The sequence below is a fragment of the Taudactylus pleione genome, unplaced genomic scaffold (genome assembly GCF_031769625.1).
Source record: "Taudactylus pleione unplaced genomic scaffold, aTauple2 ptg000080l, whole genome shotgun sequence".
Taxonomy (NCBI): domain Eukaryota; kingdom Metazoa; phylum Chordata; class Amphibia; order Anura; family Myobatrachidae; genus Taudactylus; species Taudactylus pleione.
Window position 1 is genome coordinate 237,149 of NW_028284482.1, and position 25,791 is coordinate 262,939.

Consider the following 25,791-nt stretch of genomic DNA (forward strand, 5'->3'; position numbering starts at 1 on the left):
ACTGCTATAGTAAGACATTACCGTCCCTTACTGTGTACTAACACATCCTACTCTCTCATCTCTGTAGTAATGCATTATCCTCACTCACGTACGTAGTAACACATTTCCCTCCCTTGCCTGTGTTGTAACACATTTGACATTCCTCTCCCTCACATGTGTAGAAATACAATCACTCACTAACACCAATAGTAACACATTACCTTCACTCACAACTGTAGGTAACTTGTTCCCCTCCCTCACCTCTGGAGTAACACATTCCCTTCCCACACCTCTCTAGTAACACATTATCCAAACTCACCCTTGTAGTAACAAATTCCCCTCCCTCACCACTGTAGTAACACATGACCCCTGCTCACCCATGTTGTAACACATTTCCCTCCCTCATCCATGTTGTAACACATTTCCTTCCCTCACCCAATAGTAACACATTAGACATTCCCCTCCCTCAACTGTGTAGTAACACATTCTACTCTCACTACTGTTGTAACACATTTTCCTCTCTCACCTCTCTAATAACAAATGCCTTCACTCACACCTGTACTAACACATTCACCCCCCCATACCTGTGTAGTAACACATTCCCTTCCCTCGCTATTCAAATAGGGGAGTCACACCAACTGTCAGTGATAGTTGGCAGCACTTGGGGTGACAGTTGGTGTCAGTCAGGACACTGCACATGCGAGGAAAATGTTAGCCCTTTTTACCCCCTTAGGAATCGAGTTTTGAAAAATCCCTGCTTAGTGGGCACCTACACCATGGAAGGCATATACTCCCCGGTTTTCATGTTTCTAGGTCCAGGAGTTTGGTGGGCTGGTCGGTAATGAGTCAGTGAGTTAGTACATTTGATTATAAGTGTATATATATATATATATATATATATAGTACTGTGCAAAAATTTTAGGCAGGTGTGGAAAAAATACTGCAAAGTAAGAATGCTTTCAAAAATAGAAATGTTAATAGTTTATTTTTTAGCAATTAACAAAATGCAAAGTGAATTAACAGAAGAGAAATCTAAATCAAATCAATATTTGGTGTGACCACCCTTTCCCTTCAAAACAGCAACAATTCTTCTAGGTACACTTGCTCACAGTTTTTGAAGGAACTCTGCAGGGAGGTTGTTCCTAACATCTTGGAGAACTAACCACAGATCTTCTGTGGATGTAGGTTTGCTCAAATCCTTCTGTCTCTTCATCCCAGACAGACTCGATGAAGTTGAGATCAGGGCTCTGTGGAGGCCATATCATCACTTCTAGGACTCCTTTACGCTAAAGATAGTTCTTAATGACACTGGCTGTATGTTTGGGGTCGTTGTCCTGCTGTAAAATAAATTTGGAGCCAATCAAATGCCTCCCTGATGGTATTGCATGATGGATAAGGACCTGCCTGTATTTCTCAGCATTGAGGACACCATTAATCCTGACCAAATCCCCAACTCCATTTGCTGAAATGAAGCACCAAACTTGCAACCTCCACCATGCTTCACTGTTGCCTGCAGACACTGATTATTGTACTGCTCTCCAGTTCTTCAGCAAACAAACTGCCTTCTGTTACAGACAAATATTTAAAATTTTGACTCATCAGTCCAGAGCACCTGCTGCCATTTTTCTGTACCCCAGTTCCTATGTTTTCATACATAGTTGAATCACTTGGCCTTGTTTCCACATCGAAGGTATGGCTTTTTGGCCACAATTCTTCCATGAAGACCACTTCTGGCCAGACTTCTCTGAACAGTGGTAAGGTGTACCTAGGTCACACTGGTTGAGGTCCCTCTGGTTTCTGCCAGTTCTGAGCTGATGGCACTGCTGGGCATCTTCTGATTCAGAAGGGAAGTAAGCATGATGTGTCTGATGCACTAAGTTTCCTTGGCTGACCATTGCATCTATGGTCCTCAACGTTGTCCCTTTCTTTGCGCTTCTTCAAAAGAGCTTCAACGGCACAACTTGAAACACCAGTCTGCTTTGAACTCTTTGACTGGGAGAGACCTTGCTAATAAGACTGTGTTTCAACCTACATATGAAAATGATAATCATTATCAACTGTTTGGTATAATTTGTTAATCATACACCTGACTATAATCATACAAAATCACTGACTTTGTACAAGTGTACCTAGAAGAATTGATGCTGTTTTTAAGGCAAAGGGTTGTCACACCAAATATTGATTTGATTTAGATTTTTCTTCTGTTCATTCACTTTCCATTTTTGTAAATTGCTAAAAATAAACTATTAATACTTCGATTTTTTTAAAGCATTTTTACCTTGCAGCATTTTTTCCACACCTGCCTAAACCTTTTGCACAGTATTGTTTATATATATATATATATATATATATATATTTATACAGTATATACATATATATATGAAACAAAAAAGCAGGAGGTTCAAATCTATGCCTTAAACAGTGCTGGCTCATCCTTCTGCACAGTTGAGTAAACTTCTCCTCCTCCATGGCCGCTCCTCTATTCTGTAACCTGCTGACAAACCATTTCAGCATTTACCTGGAATGTGCTTATACCTGACAATAAGTGTATATATATATATATATATATATATATATATATGTATATATATATATATATATATTTAACAAACCAATCTTCCATATAGAAGGAGGCGGCACTCATCTGGACTTATTTAAAAAAATAAATAGCATAATTTATTGAGCCGACGTTTCAAAGCCGGAGCGGCTTTGTCATCAGGGTGCAGAGGTGAAAAAATGTACAACAGTGTAAAGTGCTTACCTTATATAGAATGCATACACGTAGTGTAGTGAAGCGCTTCTCATGCTCCCACAGACAGCGCGGCGCGGGACTGCGACGTCATCAACCTGGGACCCGGCGCAAGGCACTATGGGATAGTAACCAGGGACGCTGTCGGGTCCCGATACTGACACTATTGCATAGCAACCATGTTCAGTGCCGCGGCTGTGGGGAGAGAAGAAATTACGTGAATCAGTGTCAAAACATTCAATATTAACAGATCGATAAATAGGCTATACAGTTAACTATAATTAAACACAATAACCCTATACTCATTCATGGCAACGATATACATTGCAACTAGTAAATGGATAAAAATGCAGAGCGATGTCTATATGTGAATAGGCAATAAATACTGAAGCACAGTGAGTTATATATCAATATATACTAGTTTACCTCACTTACTAAGCTCCAACAGTAGATAAGGGACACATCAAGAATAGTAAAAGCTTAGAAGAAACACTTAGTAGAGACATTTAGAAAAAACTATTTAGAAAAAATATTTAGAAAAAACCCCCATGGTTACTGTCACAATAATTACAACCCTCCAAAAGGGACTTTACAAAAAGGCGGACCACATAATTTTGTCGTTTAAGCCTTTTGGGTGGATAGTTTCTAAAATAGAAATCCATTTTGACTCCATACGTAGAAGTTTATTGGCTTGATCCCCTCCCAACTTCAATGGGGGAACGTGGTCGATTATTTTGTATTTCAAACTGGCAAGTTGATGATTGGCCTCCTTGAAATGCCTCGCCACAGGCTGGTCGGAATCTCTTCCTTGAAGCGCTAATTTGATGGAAGAGCGATGGACGGCCATGCGCTCTTTGAACATTCGCGTTGTCTGGCCAACATAACTTAAACCGCATGGACAAGTCAATAAATATACGACAAATTTTGAAGTGCAAGTTAATACATGCTTGATGTTAAATTTTTTACCAGTGTGAGGATGAAAAAAATGTGGCCCTGGGTCCAGGTATCCACAAGTCACGCATGATGCGCATCTGTAACAACCCGGTTTTTTATATGTGGTTCCTGTGTGTTGTTGTAGCATGGGAGTAATATCCATTTTCAATAGTATATTTTTTTAATTTCTGCCTCTCTTGTGACTTATAAGGGGAAACTTGTCATGCAATATAGGTAAGTCCTTATCAGACCGTATAATGGGCCATAGTGCTTTGGTGGCTTGAGATATAACCGGGCTTAACAGTGTGTACTCTGTAACAAACGGAATCCTAAGATCCATTTTTACCTTAGGTTTTGTTGCAAGTAGCTGGTCTCTTGGTATTTGTAATACCTCCTGTTTTTGCTGTATCAATATTTGCCTATTGTATCCACGTTGTACGAACTTGTTGATGATACAATTAAGAGCTTCGTCTACATCCTCTGGGGTACTTGTGATGCGAGAAGCTCTCATCATTTGCGATTTCACCAAGCTCCTTTTCAAAGCTGGAGGGTGGAAACTGTTAGAAGTCAAAAGCGTATTACGGTCTGTTTCCTTTGAATATAACATGGTGCTAATTCTACCTCCTCTAAGCATGACTTTAACATCCAAGAAATGTATTTCTTCAGCGTTATAGTTACAGGTCAATTTGATCGGAGAGTCTCTCAGATTAATATTGGTGATAGTAGAGTTAAGGAGAACTTCATCTCCTGTCCATATCAAAAAAATGTCATCTATGTAACGGACGTATGTGAGGATGTTGCTTTTGATGTTAAGATCCATGAAAAAAAAGGACTTTTCCTGTTCAAACCTTATATATGTTTGCAAGGCTTGGGGATACATTAGAGCCCATCACACATCCTGTTCGTTGTCTGTAGAAGGACCCATTATAGTAGAAATAATTACGAATAAGTGTGAGATGTAGTAATTGCACAAAAGTATCAATATTGCATTCCTGGAAAGAGTTAGCTATAAGGAAACGTTCCACCGCTTATAGACCTTCTTGTTGGGGAATCACGGTGTATAAGCTTTTGACATCTAAAGTGCAAAGTAGTGCTTGTGGCGGAATTTCAATAAGGTCCTTAAGTTTCAATAGGAACGACGTAGTGTCCTTAAGAAACGTAGTCTGCTTCATTACATATGGCAGCATTAAGAAATCTAAAAACTGGGAAACTGGTTGAAACAGAGAACCCATAGCGGAGATGATCGGCCTCCCCGGTGGTTTATGTTGGTCTTTGGGTACACAAAGACCAACATAAACCACCGGGGAGGCTGATCATCTCCGCTATGGGTTCTCTGTTTCAACCAGTTTCCCAGTTTTTAGATTTCTTAATCCAGCCATATGTAATGAAGCAGACTACGTTTCTTAAGGACACTACGGCGTTCCTATTGAAACTTAAGGATCTTATTGAAATTCCGCCACAAGCACTACTTTGCACTTTAGATGTCAAAAGCTTATACACCGTGATTCCCCAACAAGAAGGTCTCCAAGCGGTGGAACGTTTCCTTATAGCTAACTCTTTCCAGGAATGCGATATTGATACTTTTGTGCAATTACTACATCTCACACTTATTCGTAATTATTTCTACTATAATGGGTCCTTCTACAGACAACTGACAGGATGTGCGATGGGCTCTAATGTATCCCCAAGCCTTGCAAACATATATATGTTTGAACAGGAAAAGTTCTTTTTTTTCATGGATCTTAACATCAAAAGCAACATCCTCACATACGTCCGTTACATAGATGACATTTTTTTGATATGGACAGGAGATGAAGTTCTCCTTAACTCTACTATACCAATATTAATCTGAGAGACTCTCCGATCAAATTGACCTGTAACTATAACGCTGAAGAAATACATTTCTTGGATGTTAAAGTCATGCTTAGAGGAGGTAGAATTAGCACCATGTTATATTCAAAGGAAACAGACCGTAATACGCTTTTGACTTCTAACAGTTTCCACCCTCCAGCTTTGAAAAGGAGCTTGGCGAAATCGCAAATGATGAGAGCTGCTCGCATCACAAGTACCTGGAGGATGTAGACGAAGCTCTTAATTGTATCATCAACAAGTTCGTACAACGTGGATACAATAGGCAAATATTGATACAGCAAAAACAGGAGGTATTACAAATACCAAGAGACCAGCTACTTGCAAAAAAACCTAAGGTAAAAATGGACCTTAGGATTCCGTTTGTTACAGAGTACACACTGTTAAGCCCGGTTATATCTCAAGCCACCAAAGCACTATGGCCCATTATACGGTCTGATAAGGACTTACCTATATTGCATGACAAGTTTCCCCTTATAAGTCACAAGAGAGGCAGAAATTGAAAAAATATACTATTGAAAACGGATATTACTCCCATGCTACAACAACACACAGGAACCACATATAAAAAACCGGATTGTTACAGATGCGCATCATGCATGACTTGTGGATACCTGGACCCAGTGCCACATTTTTTTCATCCTCACACTGGTAAAAAATTTAACATCAAGCATGTATTAACTTGCACTTCAAAATTTGTCTTATATTTATTGACTTGTCCATGCGGTTTAAGTTACGTTGGCCAGACAACGCGAATGTTCAAAGAGCGCATGGCCGTCCATCGCTCTTCCATCAAATTAGCGCTTCAAGGAAGAGATTCCGACCAGCCTGTGGCGAGGCATTTCAAGGAGGCCAATCATCAACTTGCCAGTTTGAAATACAAAATAATCGACCACGTTCCCCCGTTGAAGTTGGGAGGGGATCGAGCCAATAAACTTCTACGTATGGAGTCAAAATGGATTTCTATTTTAGAAACTTTCCACCCAAAAGGCTTAAACGACAAAATTATGTGGTCCGCCTTTTTGTAAAGTCCCTTTTTGGAGGGTTGTAATTATTGTGACAGTAACCATGGGGGTTTTTTCTAAATATTTTTTCTAAATTGTTTTTCTAAATGTCTCTACTAAGTGTTTCTTCTAAGCTTTTACTATTCTTGATGTGTCCCTTATCTACTGTTGGAGCTTAGTAAGTGAGGTAAACTAGTATATATTGATATATAACTCACTGTGCTTCAGTATTTATTGCCTATTCACATATAGACATCGCTCTGCATTTTTATCCATTTACTAGTTGCAATGTATATCGTTGCCATGAATGAGTATAGGGTTATTGTGTTTAATTATAGTTAACTGTATAGCCTATTTATCGATCTGTTAATATTGAATGTTTTGACACTGATTCACGTAATTTCTTCTCTCCCCACAGCCGCGGCACTGAACATGGTTGCTATGCAATAGTGTCAGTATCGGGACCCGACAGCGTCCCTGGTTACTATCCCATAGTGCCTTGCGCCGGGTCCCAGGTTGATGACGTCGCAGTCCCGCGCCGCGTTGTCTGTGGGAGCATGAGAAGCGCTTCACTACACTACGTGTATGCATTCTATAAAAGGTAAGCACTTTACACTGTTGTACATTTTTTCACCTCTGCACCCTAATGACAAAGCCGCTCCGGCTTTGAAATTGTCGGCTCAATAAATTATGCTATTTATTTTTTTAAATAAGTCCAGATGAGTGCCGCCTCCTTCTATATGGAAGATTGGTTTGTTGTGAATTTTGTTTAGGAAGGCACCGTGGCATGTGACTATATACCTGGAGTGCCCATCTACATGCATACTATATATATATATATATATATATATATATATTTATTAGGGATGAGCGGTTCAGTTTTTCATACACACCCAAACTTGGGGTTTCCAAGTGGATCCGAGGTAAAATGGAATTTTCCCGGAAATGTCGCATCTTGCGTCTTTTGGATTGCATATAACAGTCCCTCCCTCTTATTTAGGCACTATTTCACACAGTAGCGTGTAGGGAAAGGGTTTGGGATTGTTGTTGAACATTAGGAGAGAGAAGTTGGTAGATGGAGAGTAGGTGGGAAGGGTGACTGACTGCAGGCAACTTTGTCACTATGTATAGTATGTGTGTTTGTCAGACACACTAGCTGCCAAAATACTCATACTTGCCTACTCTCCTGGAAGGTGCAGGAGGCTCCCAATTTTTTAGGTAGTCCCACCAAACCCCCAGAAGAGTGGCCAGGTTCCCGCATCCTAACTACTTCCTAGTGAAGAAGGCAGGATAGGGAGATAATACCACTGGGAATCGTGGTCTGTAAGGAGGAGGCAGGACTAAAATTATGTGACTGAATGAAAGCCCAACCCCACCCGCCAAAGTAGCCAGCTGCATCTCTTCTCCGGGCTTCTCCTGGAGAGGAGATAAAAAAAGTAGGCAAGTATGCAACTATTGCAATCCAGTACACTGCAGTGCAAATAAGCTACTGTGTGTTTGCCAGACCTAGAAGCACCTGCAATATAGTACTGCAAAGCAGCAGTCTGTTTGTTAAAGTGAGCTTGCACTTGTTTTACACAACGATATATCAGTATCTCTACACTGCAGTATCTAATATATTATATTGTGCAAGTCACTTGTGTATGAGGACAGAGACAGTGTGATTTCAACTTCAAGCTTATTTGTCCAAAGATGACTGGGAAAATACCTCTTTTCCTGTTATTAAAAAAATTATAATTGCAAAAAAAAATTTTTTTTTACAGTTCTTAAAAAGAATATTTCAAGTATTTTATTATAATTCTGTTAAAATTGTATATTTGCAAGAGTGTGTGTTTTATAGAGGCAGCATATATTACTGTACTTAGTGGGCATGTAGGCATGTCCCTGTCAGCTGCACCCCAAAGATAATAAATGGAAACAAGGCATTGTTTTGCTGGTGTTAAAAAAAATTTCAAGTCTTTTATTATAGTTCAATTAAAATTGTATTTTTGCAAAAGTGTGTGTTTCTTAGAAGCAGCATATATACCTGTACTTAGCTGGTGTAGACATGTCCCTGTCAGCTGCACCCCAAAATAAAGAAGTAGAAAAGAGGCATTTTTTTGGTGTTAACAAAAATCTCTACTCTAATAATTAAACTGCACGGTAACAGTTCCTCATTATACCTTCACTTAGCGTGGTGGCAGCTCAGTTCAACTACAGTAGCTTTACTTCTGTCCTGGTGTAAAAAATAAAATAAATCATGGATCAGTTGATAAAAAATCAGGAGCAACCAAGTACTAGTGCTGGGAGTGAAAGTACTTCTTTACCAACTACTGAAGGCGGTCAAAGGGAAAGGAGGTGAAAGGGCACCTTAAATCTAAACAGTATTTCATAATCTTAAAGAACACATCACCTCTAACTGTGAAGGGAAAAATTACTGCTAAAAAACTTAAAATTGCCAACATGCCAAACAAGGAAAGGCAAGGAAAGGCTCAGACCATAACCTCTCTTTTTTAGTAGTGGTCTTGCTACTGCTGTTGCATGCACTAGAATGAGTATTGCGAAAGCTGGGGTCAAACATAATCAGGCATCTTCTTTAACTTCCCATCCACCACCTTCTCACTCTGATTCTAGATGTATCACCTTTAAAACAATCAAATCAGTGCACAAAAGGAACATTAATGTTGAAGTACAAACTGTGTGATCACATACTTCACAGATCCCTGAGGAGAGTCTAAGAATGTCCATGAGTGCTGTGTGTGAGTCTCACATGTCTGACTCTGTAATTGTAGCGAAGCACCTTCCACTATTTTTGCACCCTCTGGAAATGTGAGGAGTAGTAGTAAAAGTAATGATGATGTCAAAGAAATTGAGGATGCTTGTGTGGAAGTGCAACAGGATGAGGGTGGGGTTGTGTATCTGGCACTAATGAAGATGTTGATGATGAATGTGTTGTAGAAGAAGAATTTGATAATATTCAGGAAGATGATGTTGTTTGTGTCAAAGTAAGTCAGCCACCAGTGGCAGTATTTCTTGCCAGTGATAAAAAAAACAAGGACATTGTCATGCCTAGGCATAAGACCACAAATTCCACCTCGTCCGTTTGGACATATTTTTATCCAAATCCTGCCAACATTTGTGAAGGCATAGGTACCATTTGTGAGGCCAAAGCAAGTAAAGGTAGAGACGGTAACCATCTAGGCACCTCCTCCTTGTTACGTAATTTGCAGGGAGTTCATGCAAATTATTTATCAAAATCTGGAAAAACATGACAAATAATCCAGCATCAGCATCCAGTAACATGGATAGATACCAGCACATGCAATCTTCCATGTTGCATGGGTTCTTACGGACTTGCGACAGAAGCTGTGAAATAAGAAGCCAGCTTGAAATTAAAGCATCTTGATTGTTCTCTCTCTTGCGCTCTCTATGGTGGAGATCCACCATGACGCATAGAAACATTAACTCCTCATTCAAAGATGATGGAAATACTCAAGCTTCATTATTTCAACCAATTTCGGAAGCAAGTGTTCTGACAACATAAAAACATAGAATTTGATGGCAGATAAGAACTACTTGGACCATCGTCTGCATTTTTTTTAACCTTTTGGTAGCCTCAACCCTATTTGATCCTTAGTCCTTTGTAAGGATTTTCTTGTGCCTATCCCAAGCATGTTTAAATTGCTCTACTGTCTTAGCCCCTACCACCTCTGATGGGAGGCTATTCCATTTATCCACTACCCTTTCCATGAAGTAATTTTTCCACTGCATACTGTCTGACGGAATGAGCTCCTTGTTTCAAACACAAAATAGGTGATGCAGCAGACGTGCTGGTCCAGGGTCATCGTAGATCTTTTTGTAAGCTGCCATGAAATGTACAAAATGATGTACTAACTGATCATTTCATTTCCACAGAGGGTAGGCCCATGCCAAGGCTGGACCAGACAATAGAGAAATTGTGTAAGCTATCTTGGTTCTTTCAGAGAAGAAACTGGCAGCCTGTACCTCAAACTGAATTGAGCACTGAATTAGGAACCCTCTTCAAATTTTGCAGGGTTAGGGATTTGTAGTGGAGATGATATCCCTGAAGCTTGAATAAGTGCTGCAGCAGGCGGTGCATTAAGTACTTGAGGAGGCTGTAATACATCAACCCGCTGCATAAGTGCTTGCAGGCACTCCATTAATTGAGACTGATCTTGTTTCGGTTTCTCCACTCTTTTAAGAAGAAGAGTCCAGAAACTCCTTTGCCAAAGGTTAGCAGCAGCATCCATGTTGTTACGGCCAAAGTATTCTGTTGTGAACTCAGTGGTAATTAGTGTGGATGCTGGCCCATACTAGGGGATTGACTAATACCTCCCTGTACGGAGCTGGTAGGCACTGGTAGGAGGCTGAATGAGATTAGAACAAACTGGGCAATGATGCACTGAAATTCCTGGCACTATTATTTTGTAATGAATATATACTTAATACCTGCTGCAAGTAATTAAGGTCTAGTTAGGACCATAAAGATGCAATCTCAAAAATATATAAAATATGGTAAATACTGCGCTTGGTACTTTATTTATAATACTTAGAAGTGGATTCTTGCTCTCTATAAGTAAACAGGAGGTTTGTTTTAATTTCACCAGTAAATGTTTTTTATTAAAAACATAAATACATACTAAAAACACACAAATAAACATAAAATTCACATGTATAGTAGCAGATTTCACATTGTATATGCATATTTATATATGAACCACAGAAACTTAAAAAATTCATATAATATCTATTTTCCTTTGCATTACTTGGAATCCAAACCACGCGTAAAGTTAATTTGTTGTTATAGGTATGTCTGCAAATTTGTTGTTAGTTAATAGTTGTCTAGTTAGTAAGTATATGACATTTTGTTGCCAGTTTAGAGTTCTCACAATAAAATGCCCCCTGTACTTGCAAGGCCAGGCAGAGGTCTGCGAGCAGCGGCTAGTTGTAGGAGTGATGTTCGCGGCAGTATGCAGCGGCTGCTACAGTCTGTTCCCGGCTGCTCGGCATATAGATCTGGATGAGTCACAGCATGTAAACGGAGCAGTGGCAGGAACCAAGGATGTCTGGAGGATTATGACGTCAACGCGTTTCGTCCCTTTCTCAAGACTGAAGACCAGAGCCTCTGGTCTTTCCTTAAATCCCTCCAGGTTCTCATTAGTTAATCAGTAGCACCTTTATCTAATTTGTGCTGTAGGTTTTCATCCTCTCTCTGTGTCCCTATTGATTAGTTTATAAAAACATATATCATTGTATATATATATATATATATATATATATATATATATATATATATATATATAGGAAAATGTTTAAAAATAAATAGGCATAAAACAAAAAAAACTTGGAAAGACATACCCACAATTTAACCAATTATAAATATAATTATTAATCTTTTCCCAATATATAGATAAAAATAAAGGTGAAAATTCTATATATATATATACATAGTATTGTTTAGACAAGCTTCAAGTTTAATCTATATTGAAAATAATCTTAATTATGTTCTATTTAATGTAATTTTATATTGGAAAGATTTTGGGAAAGATTTCTGGGCTGCACAACCTGACTCTATATATTAAGGGAGGTGCTACCTGATGAGACTAATTGCAGACACAGAAACAGACAAATCTCAGGTGCACAACTCCAAATTATTAATGATATATATATAAATGCAATAAAATTTTGCAATCAATAGAGGTTTTTAGCATAATCATGGTCAAGCTTATGGGCCTACCCACCAATATCCAGGTAACCTCTTTCGGGTAGGTCCCTAACATACCAAGGTTCAAATCCAGAGCGCAGGACCCCCCAAAAAATGCCCCAGCCAAGCTGCCCCTGGGCACCAGCATAGTAAGAAAAGTGCAGTGTAAAGAGATAGTTAAGAGCAGCTACAGCTGCATATAAGGAATGAAAATAAAAAAAGGTGAAGCACATATATATTAAACACACAGTGAAGGGTTAAAATGTGTTATAATGGAAAATGTGTTATAATGCAGTGCCCTGAGACAAACCAGCCAATGCAATCCAGGGGGACCCACGCCCCAAAAATGAACCAAAATTGCACTACAATATATAACTTTTAGGACTTACCTAGAATTGTGCCTAATACTAATTTTATATTATTTAGATAGAAAGGGGACAAGAAATATATATACTACATCATACAGCACAGACGGTGTAATGGTTAGCATTATTGCCTCACAGCACTGAGGTCGTGGGTTCGATTCCCACCACAGCCCTAACTGTGCAGAGTTTGTATATTCTCCCTGTGCTTGCATGGGTTTCCTCAGGGTACTCCGGTTTCCTCCCGCACCTCAAAAATATACTAATAAGTTAATTGGCTCCTAACAAAAATTAACCCTAGTTTGTATGTGTGTGCGTGTACATATGGTAGGGAATATAGATTGTAAGCTCCACTGGGGCAGGGACTGATGTGAGTAGCCAAATATGCTTTGTAAAGCGCTGCAGAATATGTGTGCGCTATATAAATAACTGTTAATAAATAAATAATTTTATTAGCAATATATTATCCAAAGACCACATATATAAATAAAATAATATTCTGGGTAAAGATAAATTAGACCCGATTGATTGGGACTGTATATTAGGTAAATGGATAACAGTGTACACAAAAATTGCCTTATACAAATAATTATACATAATTATATGACCCCTCTGCACATCATTTGTTGGCCTAATAAGTATTGGTTTGATCCTTGAAGAGAACCTTTTTAAGTGTAGCAGTGTGCTGGATAAATTGCTATCACATGTAGATACATTATACAGTGTTTCATATCTTATTGTCTGTTTTAATAAATGTGTATTAATGATTCAGAGAAGCCTTTTTATTGGATCAATCAAGCACAGTTATCATATCCCTCAACAGCAGTAGCACAGATTCCTTTTGTTGTAGAACTCTAAGCTGGCAACAAAATGTCACATACCAACTAACTAGACAACTAACAAAATTGCGGACTTACCTATAACAACAAAGTAACTTTACGTGTGGTTTGGATTCCAAGTATTGCAAAGGAAAATAGATATTATATGATTTTTTTAAGTTTCTATGGTTTATATATACATATACATTGTAAAATCTGCAGCTATACATGTGAATTCTTATGTTTGTTTGTGTGTTTTTAGTATGTATTTATGTTTTTAATAAAAACCATTTACTGGTGAAATTAAAACAAGCCTACTGTTTACTAACAGAGAGCAAGCATTCGCTTCTAAGGGGTCTATTTACTAAGCTGTGTTAGGAGATAAAGTGAGCGGTGATAAGGTACCAGCCAATCAGCTCCTAACTGCCATGTCACAGGCTGTGTTTGAAAAATGGCAGTTAGGAGCTGATTGCTTAGTAAATAGACCCCTAAGTATTATAAAGAAATAACAATTTAATACCAAGCGCAGTATTTACCATATTCATGAATTAAATTAGAGATGTAAATGAGTAAGCAGTAGTAGCAAGTGACCCAGCCTGGGGAGACCAGCGCTACCGGACCCGGTAAGTGAGCTGTGGCCTCCAGTGCACTGTGATATGATATGGATGGAGCAATCTTGGCAGATGAAATCGGTAGGAGAGTCTGTATTCGTTCTTAATTTGGCACATCCAACACCAATTATAATGGAGTTTCCTGAGCATTTGGAAAATAATGCTAAGCCAGGATGACCAGAACCAGCACAATACAAACATACTATTTCTCAAAATCTTCATTAACATTCTAATGGGATCAAATGAGAGTGATCCAGCTGCAACCGGAGTCGAGGCCTAGAAACGAGGCGCAAGTCTATCATTGGGTCGATCTATTCTGCATCTCTCCTGTGCCCTTTCACAAAGACGTAGATTTACCTTGTTGCACAGGAATTGAATGTATCAAGGGAATTAGGGAGCTCACAGGCATCCAATTCATTCTTGATCCTGTCTGACAGGCCCTGTCAAAAGAAGCTGGTCAGTGCCTCGTTATTCCATCCCAAATATGAAGATTATGAACCTGGAATGCATAATATACAGTATGACAGTTTGGGATCGATTCCAGAGGGAGACAATGTCAGTAGCAGAAGAGGGAGCTTGGCCCAGCTCACCATATATTCTATGGCATGTGGCAAGGAAATTAGTATAATTCTACAAAATGGGGTTAAAGAGCTGATGCCCAAGCAAGCTCTTGACTGTAAAGAAAGTAAATATATGCCACATTGCTCCTATTGGTAGGAACGTTTCCTGCCTGCTCACCAATTAAGGTAACCACTAAAGATCTCATCATATTTTGCTAGATTCAGAATGTGAAGATTGGAGACTGCCACTGGAGAATTATGAGAAAAAAACCTGAGGTGGTGTAGCTTGGTTTGTCAAGGTAACTTTGAGAGCATCCATACGTGTGGATAAATCTTGCAGAAAGTGCATTATCTAGAACCGGAGTGAAGGAGAGGACGCAGCACAGTGCCGGACCTGGTAAGGAATCCTCATGATGCATAAGCATATTTATAATGGGTGCAATGTGTGTACACTGCACACCTTGACCCAAAGTATACTTACCTTGCACCGGCAAGTGGGTCCCTTCTCCTACCATCTTCCCAGTGACATATTCGAGAATATGGCACTGCACATTGAAAGAAAATACTCTGGAGATGTGCCATCTTCCTGAATATCACTGGGACGATGGTGCCATGGAGGAAGAGGACCCACTTCACTTGCCAGAGCAAGGTAAAATGCAGGGAATTGGTGGCCCACTGCTCAGTGAAGGGAGACCACTACACATGTCCCTCTCTTGTGTTATTATGCCCCTGCCACAACGTGTGACATAGTCAAAGCTATTAATGCTATTGTCAATATTAATAATAAGCAAAGACAAATCAGAATGTTGCCTTAGAGAACAGGTTTGCAATAGATTACTGTATTTGTTGGCAGCCAAAGGTGGGCCATGTGCTCTTTTTGGACAAAAGTGCTATACATATATACTTGAATATATAAAGGGAAAATTATCCAACATGAAGTTGCTAATAAAGGGGAGCTCAAATTTAGCAAAAACAATTCTTAAATACCTTATATTGATTGTGACAGTTGTTGAAGGTATTTGAGTTTCTCACCTTTTTATGCACCAAGTGATAATAGACATATTATCAGAATAGTCACTACATACTAATGTAAGTCACTCAATTTAATTATCTAAGGCACATAATGATAACCTTTTTCAATGAGTGATTTTGTAATTATCAGCTCATCATACTATTAAAAACACTAAAACCAAATAGCATATTCTCAAATGTGACCAATATCTGAAAATGTGTTAGAAATAGTATACTGTGTGTACAAACTTTTAAGAATAAAATAACAAAACTGGTAGCTGTAAAACATTTTTTCATTGTCCACATATACTACTAAGAATATACACCGTAAATTTGTATATTAACAAGCTGTGATAGATAAAAAATACATTATTTGTAGAGATGTGAGCAGTGTTTTGGTTTTGGCAAAACTATTGTCGAGTGTTTTGGTTCGGTTTTGATTTCTTTAAAATGTATTAAAACACCTACAATTATGTAACTTGGACCTGGTTTTATTCCTATAGTATTATTAACATCAATAACAGTCAATTTTGACCACCTCACACCTTATTGACCAGGTGAGTGCTGACTGCATATAGGTGAGAGAGCCCCGGGGAGGCAGGGGGAGTGAGGAGTGTGTGTGTGTGGTGGGGGGGGGGGGGGGGGGGGGTGGTTTACATCATGACCTGATATTATATTAATAATATCCTTACTGTGTCAAGTATAAGGTTCTAATGTAGCAGGTGACCAATAAGCAATAATGCCTTCTTGTTTGCCATCATCTTATTTAAATGAAGACACAGGATGAACCAATGCTCTTTCTCGCACAGGGCACCAGAATGTCTAGTTACAGCTCTGGTAATATGAGTCTATTTTTGTCTATAAATAATTGCTCAAAAGTAGTTATTCATATTTAGCCGAACACACCTATTATTTCCACAGTACCTGATAAAGGGCCTGGGTGCAATGCCCGTTACTGCGATCCTGTATGCAGTGGTTGTGAGAAAATATGCAAATATTGCAGCCACCAGGATTTGTATTGAGGCACCCACTAGCAGCATCTCAAGTCGACCTCTTGCGTACAAAGCACATCGGTCACACCATCTGACTAAACCCTATGATCTCTCAGACCTTAACAACTGTGTACAAATTTTCAGTCGCTGGCTGTGACATGCCCCCAAAAAGGTCACGGCGCGCTTGCGTTTTAATCAACACTTCTACGTCACCTCCCCCAAATTGCCTGTCAATCACTCTGTGTCCTAATCCACAATACAGCCACCATCGCAAGACAATCGCTGTACATGCAAAGTGCAACACTGACGCATGCACAGACTGAAAATATCACCTGCTTGTGACCAAAATAGACATCGCGTCCACCTCTGAATCAGGCCCAGAGTCTATTTATTGGTAAAGGCTCACGTCAAAAACTCTATGGGCTAATAACAAAAGTAGGTTAATTTTTACTATTTAGATAGTTATTCTGCCTTCAATAAGGTCGCTAATGATGACTGAAACTTCCACACTACGATATTGTTTTAAATAAATAAATAAATAGTGACTGTGGTGTACCACACGGGATGTAGTTATGCGGCCGCCGGTCAATACCGACATCGGAATCCTGACAAGGATTCAACGCCTATCCTTATCCTGATGCCGGAACGCCGAAGGGCACCAGCCCGAACGAGGTAAGTTCCGGGGTACCCTTAGCGTTAGCCGCGGGGGGGGGGGAGGGTTTGGTTTAGGGAGCGTAGCGGGGTTAGGGTTAGGTTTGGGGAGGTTAGGGTTAGGCACCCCTAGGGGGATGGTTAGGGTTAGGCACCCCCCTTGGGAGGGTTAAGTTTAGCTCACAACTATCATCTGTTCGAAAAATTACAGTTGGGAGCTGATTGGCTAGAGCACCATTTATCATTCGTAACAAGTTTTAGCACTCATTGTGAATGATAAAACTCGGTAATAAATAAGGCCCAGAGGCTCTTATTTATTGCCTCCACACCTGCTTCTGACCTAAGAGAACTTTACTACTCTCCACCTGAAATCTATTTTAATTTTAACCCAAGCTCCTGCATGTCAGGTGCCCTGTGTCACCTTAGGTGGCTTTCGTCTCTAGTTTTCTTTTTTTTTATTCTATAGCATACAGACAAGAGGTTCATAAGTACATCACATACTGTATTCACACGTCCCAAACAAGCCCCTCTCAGTGTCACAGCTCATAAATCTACTGAGCACAAGAACTCAAAGTATAGACACAAAAATGTTACCTTTGAAACAATTAAAGAGTATTAAGACATTCATTTACCACCCTTCCGTCCTTATCTGCACTTCAAGAATGCCCCAAAGTGCCAATATCAGAGTTAAATGATGAACTTCAACAGGAAATGTAACAGGAAATTATATGATACATCTCACCTATACTGTTTCGCGGAGATATTCTTGGTATAACCTCTGTGATCTGAACCTGTATGCTGCCTCTGTGTCCATCATTTAACAGATCAACCTGGGCTGGTTGCTTTAGAAGGTCTGTAAGAGTCCTGAAAGCAAAAACATGCAGAAATACAATTTAAAGAAAATGCAGAAAACAAAAAGAAATAATGTAAAAATGTAAAATAGAATATATTTCTAACAGAAAAAAATATTAGTGATTAGATTATATATGTACAATATCTGCAAATACTGCAAAAAGTCTTTTTAAGAGTAGTGCTATCAAGTCAACCAGAGACAATCAAATCAAGTCAGGTTACTGCCTGACTTGTGAAAAAGCCACATGAGCTATTAATTATTTTAACAGTGATGCGATCTGGAAAGCATTTAATTGTTGAGGGCATCTGAAGTCCCACATACACCTAATGACTGATTGGTCTATCCTACGATCGGATCGGAACGGAAACGTCGATCCGAAATGCCGACCAGCGACCATCGATGTTCCGAAATCCGTCGGTGGATCGGTGAATTTATACATGTTAAATTTCACATATTTGCAAATCATGATCATATTTTGATCATGATCTGCAAATAAGTAAAATCCAACATGTTGGATTTCACTGATCCTCCAACCTAGCATCTCAGGATCGTAGGATTGCGACAATCTGTCGCTAGTGTATGAAAGCCATAAGAAGAGGTTTAAAGTATACTTGCCAACTGTCCCTGATTGTCAGTGAGTCTCCCTAAAATAGTAGCAATCTCCCTGACTCCCTGAAGAGTCTAGCAATCTCCCTCATTGCACCTTAACCCCATTATGAGGCTGTTATATAAAGAAAAACCCAGAGATATATACATTCCAATGGAATCATTAGTATAATTTCCCTACATTGGGTATAAGGCACAATGATCTACATGCATTTTATGAAGAGCATCAGTGTGTTTTCATCAATAAGCAGATCTTACAAACTGCTTTGGGGCTTATTTACATTTGGATGTAAGTCAGTTTTATGGCATGTCTCTCAGATGTAGCATTACATGTCCACTTTAACAACATGCTCATAGGTGTTGCTTTCACAATCTCCATGAAATGCTTTATCAAAAGTAGGCAAGTATAGTTTAAAGGGCGGGATGTGCTAGGCATCGCATTCGCGATGCGGTACATCCCTCCTGTCTTCAGGTACATATCGCTGTTCAGAGAGACAGAAGGACTTCAGGGTTTAACACCCAGAAGTCCCTCTGGCATCCTTCTGCACATGTTTCATAAGGCACATGAGGCATAAGCTACTTGTCTCTTAGGGGCCTATGTATCAAGCTGTGCAGTTTCTTCATAATTTTATGTATTGTTCCTACAGTATGTACTAATGGTACAATGCAGGATATTTCACAGAAACCATATTTTCTTGCTTATTATATAGATGAGACTACAATCTGAATCTTTTATACTAAACTCCAAAAAAACTTTTCGGAGTTTAGCCCCAGTAGTTTATACCATATTCATATGGACAAAACACAAATGTCTGCTCCATGATTAAGATCATTAGGAAATGTGCGGACCAAAGTGGGACTCCAGGATGTTTGCTGCTTATCTGTTTGTAGAAGACTTTCATGTGGAGGAGACTTGAGTGTCCGTGTCTTGCCCCCTGCTTGATGTGTCCTTATTCCTATTAATATCTGGCAGTACATTTCCAAGAGTGCTCATGGGTATACAAGTTTTAGGAGTTTACATATTATTTGCACTATATATATATATATATATATATATATATATATATATATAGTCACTGGGACTGGCACTCCTAAATTTAATCTCCAACGTGCCAGAGAGCCCTCCACTAACAGTAATAGATACACAGTTCCCAGCACGGGCAGTACAAACTGGTCTGATAATTCAGTATAACAGAGGCATGGATGCCTTAATCCTTAGATCTAAGGATTAAGGCATCCGTGCCTCTATTATACTGAATTATCAGACCAGTGAGTGCCACCCGAACTGGGAACTGTGTGTATATGTGTAATCCATACAGATGTCAAAACTTGGTTGTGTTGACTCATCTGCATCACCAATGGGTCTATTGGAAAAGATGTGTTTTTTCCTGGCAGCAGCACTTGCTAGAGAAACTGAAGGAGGAGCCATTTGCTGCATCACGTGCCGCTTGAACACACAATTTGCTTACCAACAGTTCTTTGCATCTCTTCAGATCGGTGTCCATTGGGAAGAAAGATACGATGTATGACTTAAACCAGGTCCCGGTCGCCAAAATTTATTAATCCGCTTGGAAGAGTCTGACAACTCTTGGATCCTGGTGAAGCGAATAAAGGATTTGAGTCCGACATACTTAGCGGAATCACTTCATTTCAGCTCCTCCTTCAGTTTCTCAAGCTGCTTTTCCAAAAGTCTAATTAGGGGAATTACCTGACTTAAGCTGGCAGTGTCTGAACTCACTTCACAGGTGACTACTTCAAAGGGTTTCAATACTCTGCACAACACGGAAAGTATTTTCCACTGAGCTCTAGTAAGGTACATCCCCCCCCTCTTCCTATGTCCTTGTGTAGCTTTGGATGGCATTTTGCTGTTCCTCCATTTGCTGAAGCATATAAAGTGTGAAGTTCCACCGTGTAACTACCTCTTGCTTCAGCTAGTGACAGGGCAAATTCAACATTTCTTGCAGGTGCTGCAATCTTCTACATGCACCTGCTGAATAGCGAAAATGTCCAGAAATTTTGCGAGCCACAGAGAGCATCTCCTGCACAGCCCTGTCATTTAAAAAAAAAAATTGCACCACCAAGTTGATTGTGTGAGCAAAACATGGGATATGTTGGAATTCACCCAGCTGTAATTATCTCACAATATTGGTGGCATTGGACCATATTCAAATGCCGGTGAAAAGCCGTTATCGGCGATACTTTTCCACTGATGACATAATTTTGCCAATCTGAACTTATCCCCGTATTCAATTCAGCTTTTTGCTGGTGCGGAAAGTCAGTGGTTCGACCCAGCGATAAAGTATTACCTATGAATAGGTATTGAATAAAAGTGCAGAATTGGGGTTTCGGGGTCCAAACTTCCAGAAACCATCCAGCACCCCTTGGACTGTCCCCCAAAGGTAAACTGTGTCAAAAAATCTAAAAACATTACCCATGACACCCCAAAAAAGTACTCATTTTGAGGGTGAAAAAAACAAGTTGGGGGACAAACTTCTAAACTAGCGAAATAGACTCAGGGGGGGTTCCCAAGTATGTGCCAGGTGTTTTTTAGTTTGCAGGTGGTTGTGGAAGGTGGATTATTCATGCTTTTTAAAAGTTCACATTACCCACTTTCAAATATGCTTGTACCCACTTTCAGGTACCCCAAATTTGATGGGACTACTTATTTCCCCCAAAAAAACTTGCTAAATGCTATTCTTCACCACTTAATTATATACACAAAATAACAGCTATTAAGACAATTTAAATACCCCAAATACCTGCAGCAGGGCTATTCGGGGGTACCCAAAGTAAACCCCCATGTTACAGCATCTTTTGGGAGGTGTCAGGCTGATTTCCCCAAAAATGACAGCAATTTTCGCTCATTTCGTTTTCGCCGGATCCTGTTTTTGCCGATTTGGATTTGAATACGGGGATACGCGGGCTCGAGCGCAATGCTTTTCTGCTCTGAAAACCTGCGATGATGGCGAAAAGTCCAGCAACTGATGTTTTGCTCCTAATTGAATATGCTCCATTGTCAGAAATTACAAATCCCGAGGAGAGTCCAAGCGGCGTAAGCCATTTTGCAATGACTTTCCTGTGTTTTTCTAAGAGGTTGTCAGTGGTATGCCACTTAGTGAAACCAGTGATTCACACAGTAGCCTGCCTCTGAATGAGCTGCTGTTTCTTAGATGCTGCTGCTGTTGGTGCTGCTGAATGCAATACACCCACCCAGTAGGAAGTTACAGTCATGTAATCTTGCACTTGCCCTGTTCCACATGTCCACATATCTGTGGTTAAGTGGACAATGGCATTTTGGAGGACAGTAAGTTTTTTTTAACATCCCTGTACAGGCTGGGAATTGCTTTTCTAGTGAAGTAGAACCTAGATGGGATTTGGTAGCGGGGACACAGGACCTCAATTAACTGTCTAAAACCAATATCCAATATCCGCACTAATGGCGGATATTGGACGCACATCTAATACCAGCATATATGTTATGGTGTAGTGATCCACTGTGCAACTGGGTGACTGCTGTCATACTTGCTCCCCCTTGCAAAGGATTGCTTAACAGTCAATTGTTTTTTAAACTGCTACTAGTAGTCTTCCTGGTCACCTTCTGGGATGACGATCCAGTCCCAGCATCAGCAGGTGTAGCACTCAAGCATTCTTCTGAGGAATCCTGGATAGGGGAGGACTGAGTTAGCTTTATCAAATTGGATGCAGGACGACTTCCGATCACGATTGAGGATATTGTTGATGAAGGTGTTGGTGGTGAAGATGGCAGGTGCTTGGATCTAACATAGAGAAGAGAGCTAGCTGATGCTGGATTGCTTGTTGTTACTTTTTTAGCCAAAGTTTCTAAATTTTTCAAAAACATTTGATTGATGCACTGCAGATGATGTAACAAGGAGGAGGTTCCTAGATGGTTAAGGTCCCTACCTCTACTTACTCTGGCTTTACAAAGGGTACAGATGGCTTCACAATTGTTGTTCGGTTTTGGGTAGAAATTATTCCACACATAAGTGGATTTTTTTCTGTTTTATGACAGGCATGAAAATGGACTTTTCCTTATCATGGAACAACATTCTCATCAACAACATCCTCATCATCAACATCCTTATTAGCGTCAACTACACAAATATCCTCCTCATCCTGGTGCACTTCCACAGCAGTATCCTTTATTTCTATGTCAGCATGTTGACTTGTGCTGCTCAACCCCACATTTGCAGAGGGTACACAAATGGTGGAAGGAGGCTTGTCTTCGAGTACAGTATTGGAAAGGTCAGGATCACACATGGCACCCGCAGACACACTTAGACTCTCCTCAGGGATTTGTGACATTTCTAAACACACAGTTGGTTCCTGTGCCTTAACAATTTTCATTTTTTTTAATCTTCTACAGGGAAAATGGTTTGCATCATCATAAGAGGCAGAACCACCAGTCATAAATAAAGGCCGAGGCATTAGCCTTTCCTTGGCACTTTGTGTGGTGAAAGGCATATTGCCAATATTATGTCTATCTGAAGCTAATTTTCCCTTTCATTTTTTTTCTTTACCACTGTAAAAGATTGTTTTTTTTATTTTAGATGCCCTGACTTAAGCACTCCTTGCTTTTGGGCATCGGCTTTAGTAGATGACGTTGACAGACTAGTATCGTCACAGGTGGCAGCAAGCAGCTCCAGCAATAGTATGTGGTTCCTGCTCTCCTCTCAACTGATCATTCTAAACATGAACGAAGTGGGGTACAGCACACATGTCAATTTGAACCAAATTTTTTAAGTTTTAACTTTAACTTTATTTTAAACTTTGTTCACAAACGACACTGTGTGAATGCACTGAGGTTGAACCTGCAGCGTCACAAATTCACAATGCTTTTATGAATATTACACTGAATGACCAACAGCATCACAATACTTTATGAATATTACACTGCGGTATGAGAATGACCGACAGCGTCACAATATTTTTATTAATATATTACACTGCAGTATGAATGACCTAGAGCATCACAATATTTTTATGAATATATTACACTGTGCTACGGGTAGAAGCGTCACAATTTTTTTATGAATATTATACTGCGGTACCGATCAGCACCACAATATTTTTATGAATATTACACTGTGGTACAGATGGCAGCATCACAATATATTTATGAATATTACACTGCAGTACAGATTGCAGCATCACAATATTTTTATGAATAATACACTGCGGTATTACTGACCGACAGTGCCACAATACTTGTATGAATATTACACTGCAGTATTACTGACCGACAGCGTAACAATACATTATGAATATTATACTGTGGTATGAGAATGACCTACAGCATCACAATATTTTTATAAATACATTACACTGCAGTATGAATGACCTAGAGCGTCACAATGTTTTTATGAATATATTACGCTGCGCTATGGATGGCAGCGTCACAATTTTTTTATGAATATTACACTGCGGTACAGATGGCAGTGTCACCATATTTTTAATGAACCTACAGTGTCACAATACTTGTATGAATATTACACTGCAACATTACTGACCGACAGCTTCACAATACTTTATGAATATTACACTGCGGTACTACTGACCGACAGTATCACAATAATTTATGAATATTACATTGCGGTATTACTGACCAACAGTGTCACAATACTATTATGAATAGGAATCGGTATGATTCCCGACACTGCCTGGCCGACAGATGAGCAGAGCCCAGCAGCGGAAGCCCGACAGCGCTGGAAATCCAGATTGTCCCTAAGGTAAGTATAAACTAACCTAACCTAACTCCCTAACCCTAACCCTCCTTAGGGGTGCCTAACTCTAACCTCCCCCCAAGTGCCTAACCCTAATCCCCCCTCTAAGTGCCTAACCCTAACCCCTCCCTTCCCTGCTGCCTAAACCTAAGTCCCCCGGGGGGGTGCCTAACCCTAAGTCCCTCCCAGGGGTGCCTAACCCTAACCCTCCCTCCCCCTAGCCTAACCCTAACACTCCCGGGGGGGTGCCTAACCCTAAGTCCCCTCCGGGTGCCCTAAACCTAACCCTCCCCCCGCGGCTGCCCGCTCGCGGCGCCCGGCATCCCTTCGATCGGGATGCCGGGTGCCGGTCTCCTGGCGTTGGGGAAATGTCAGGTGTCTACATCTAGATACCTGGCATTTCACCATAGCCGGGATATGACAGTCGGGAAGCCGGCTGCCGGTATTAAGGCAGCCGGTTTCCCGATTGTATACCTATGAATATTACACTGCGATATGGCCAGCAGCATCACAGTGCTTATACTGTATGTATATGGAAAACACTGGGGGGGATATGGCATACAGTGTCACAGTGGTTATGGATAAACTGAGGTACAGCTCAAAAAATATATTTTACATTTTTCTTTAACTTATTATTTTTTGTTTAAACTTTTAGTTACTTTTTTTTTTTACAGCCCATGGACAGACATCACACCCCTGGATGGACACCACACTGGATGGACAGCACAACCCTGGACAGCACACCCCTGGATGGGTAGCACACCCCTGGACAGCACACCCCTGGATGGACAGCACACCCCTGGATGGACAGCACACCCCTGGATGGACAGCACACTGGATTGACAACACAACCCTGGACAGCACACCCCTGGACGGACAGTACAGCACACCCATGGATTGGACAACACAGCCCCCTGAATGGAGTACAGCACACCCCTGGATGAGCATCACAGTCCCCTGGACAAAGCACAGCACACCCCTGGATGGACAACACAGCCCCCCCCTGGACAGAGCACAGCAGAGCACAGCTCGACAGCCCAGGACTCAGCAAGCAAAAGGCACCAATCACCGCGGGGAGGGACTTATATACAATCCAAAACCCACGTGAATCCAACAGCGGGAGGATGATGTTTTGACTTGTTTTGAATTTTGGGTCAGGCGGGAATACCAGAGGCTTACTTGGATCCGACTCGGATCCCATATAGGAGAACCGAACCCGCTCATCTCTAGTGAAAACACCCTTTTTCACTTTGTTTTAGTATAAATAATTTGCAGCATTTTTCGTTATGGGCTTTGAGAAGATTGTGTGCATTTGATAGGCAGTGTACAGTATATTACTATATTTTTG

General features: G+C 40.2%; 1 protein-coding gene across 2 annotated transcripts in view; it reads right to left on the reverse strand.

Annotated features, from left to right (window-relative positions):
* The window catches only part of LOC148532226 (protein shisa-9-like), a 214,044-nt gene that overhangs the window by 72,114 nt on the left and 116,139 nt on the right, over positions 1-25,791 (reverse strand). For both annotated transcript variants that reach the window (XM_088468099.1, XM_088468100.1), the window contains exon 2: positions 17,986-18,107. In XM_088468099.1, the coding sequence (XP_088324225.1) occupies positions 17,986-18,107 (122 nt within the window). The remainder of the gene's footprint in view (positions 1-17,985; positions 18,108-25,791) is intronic.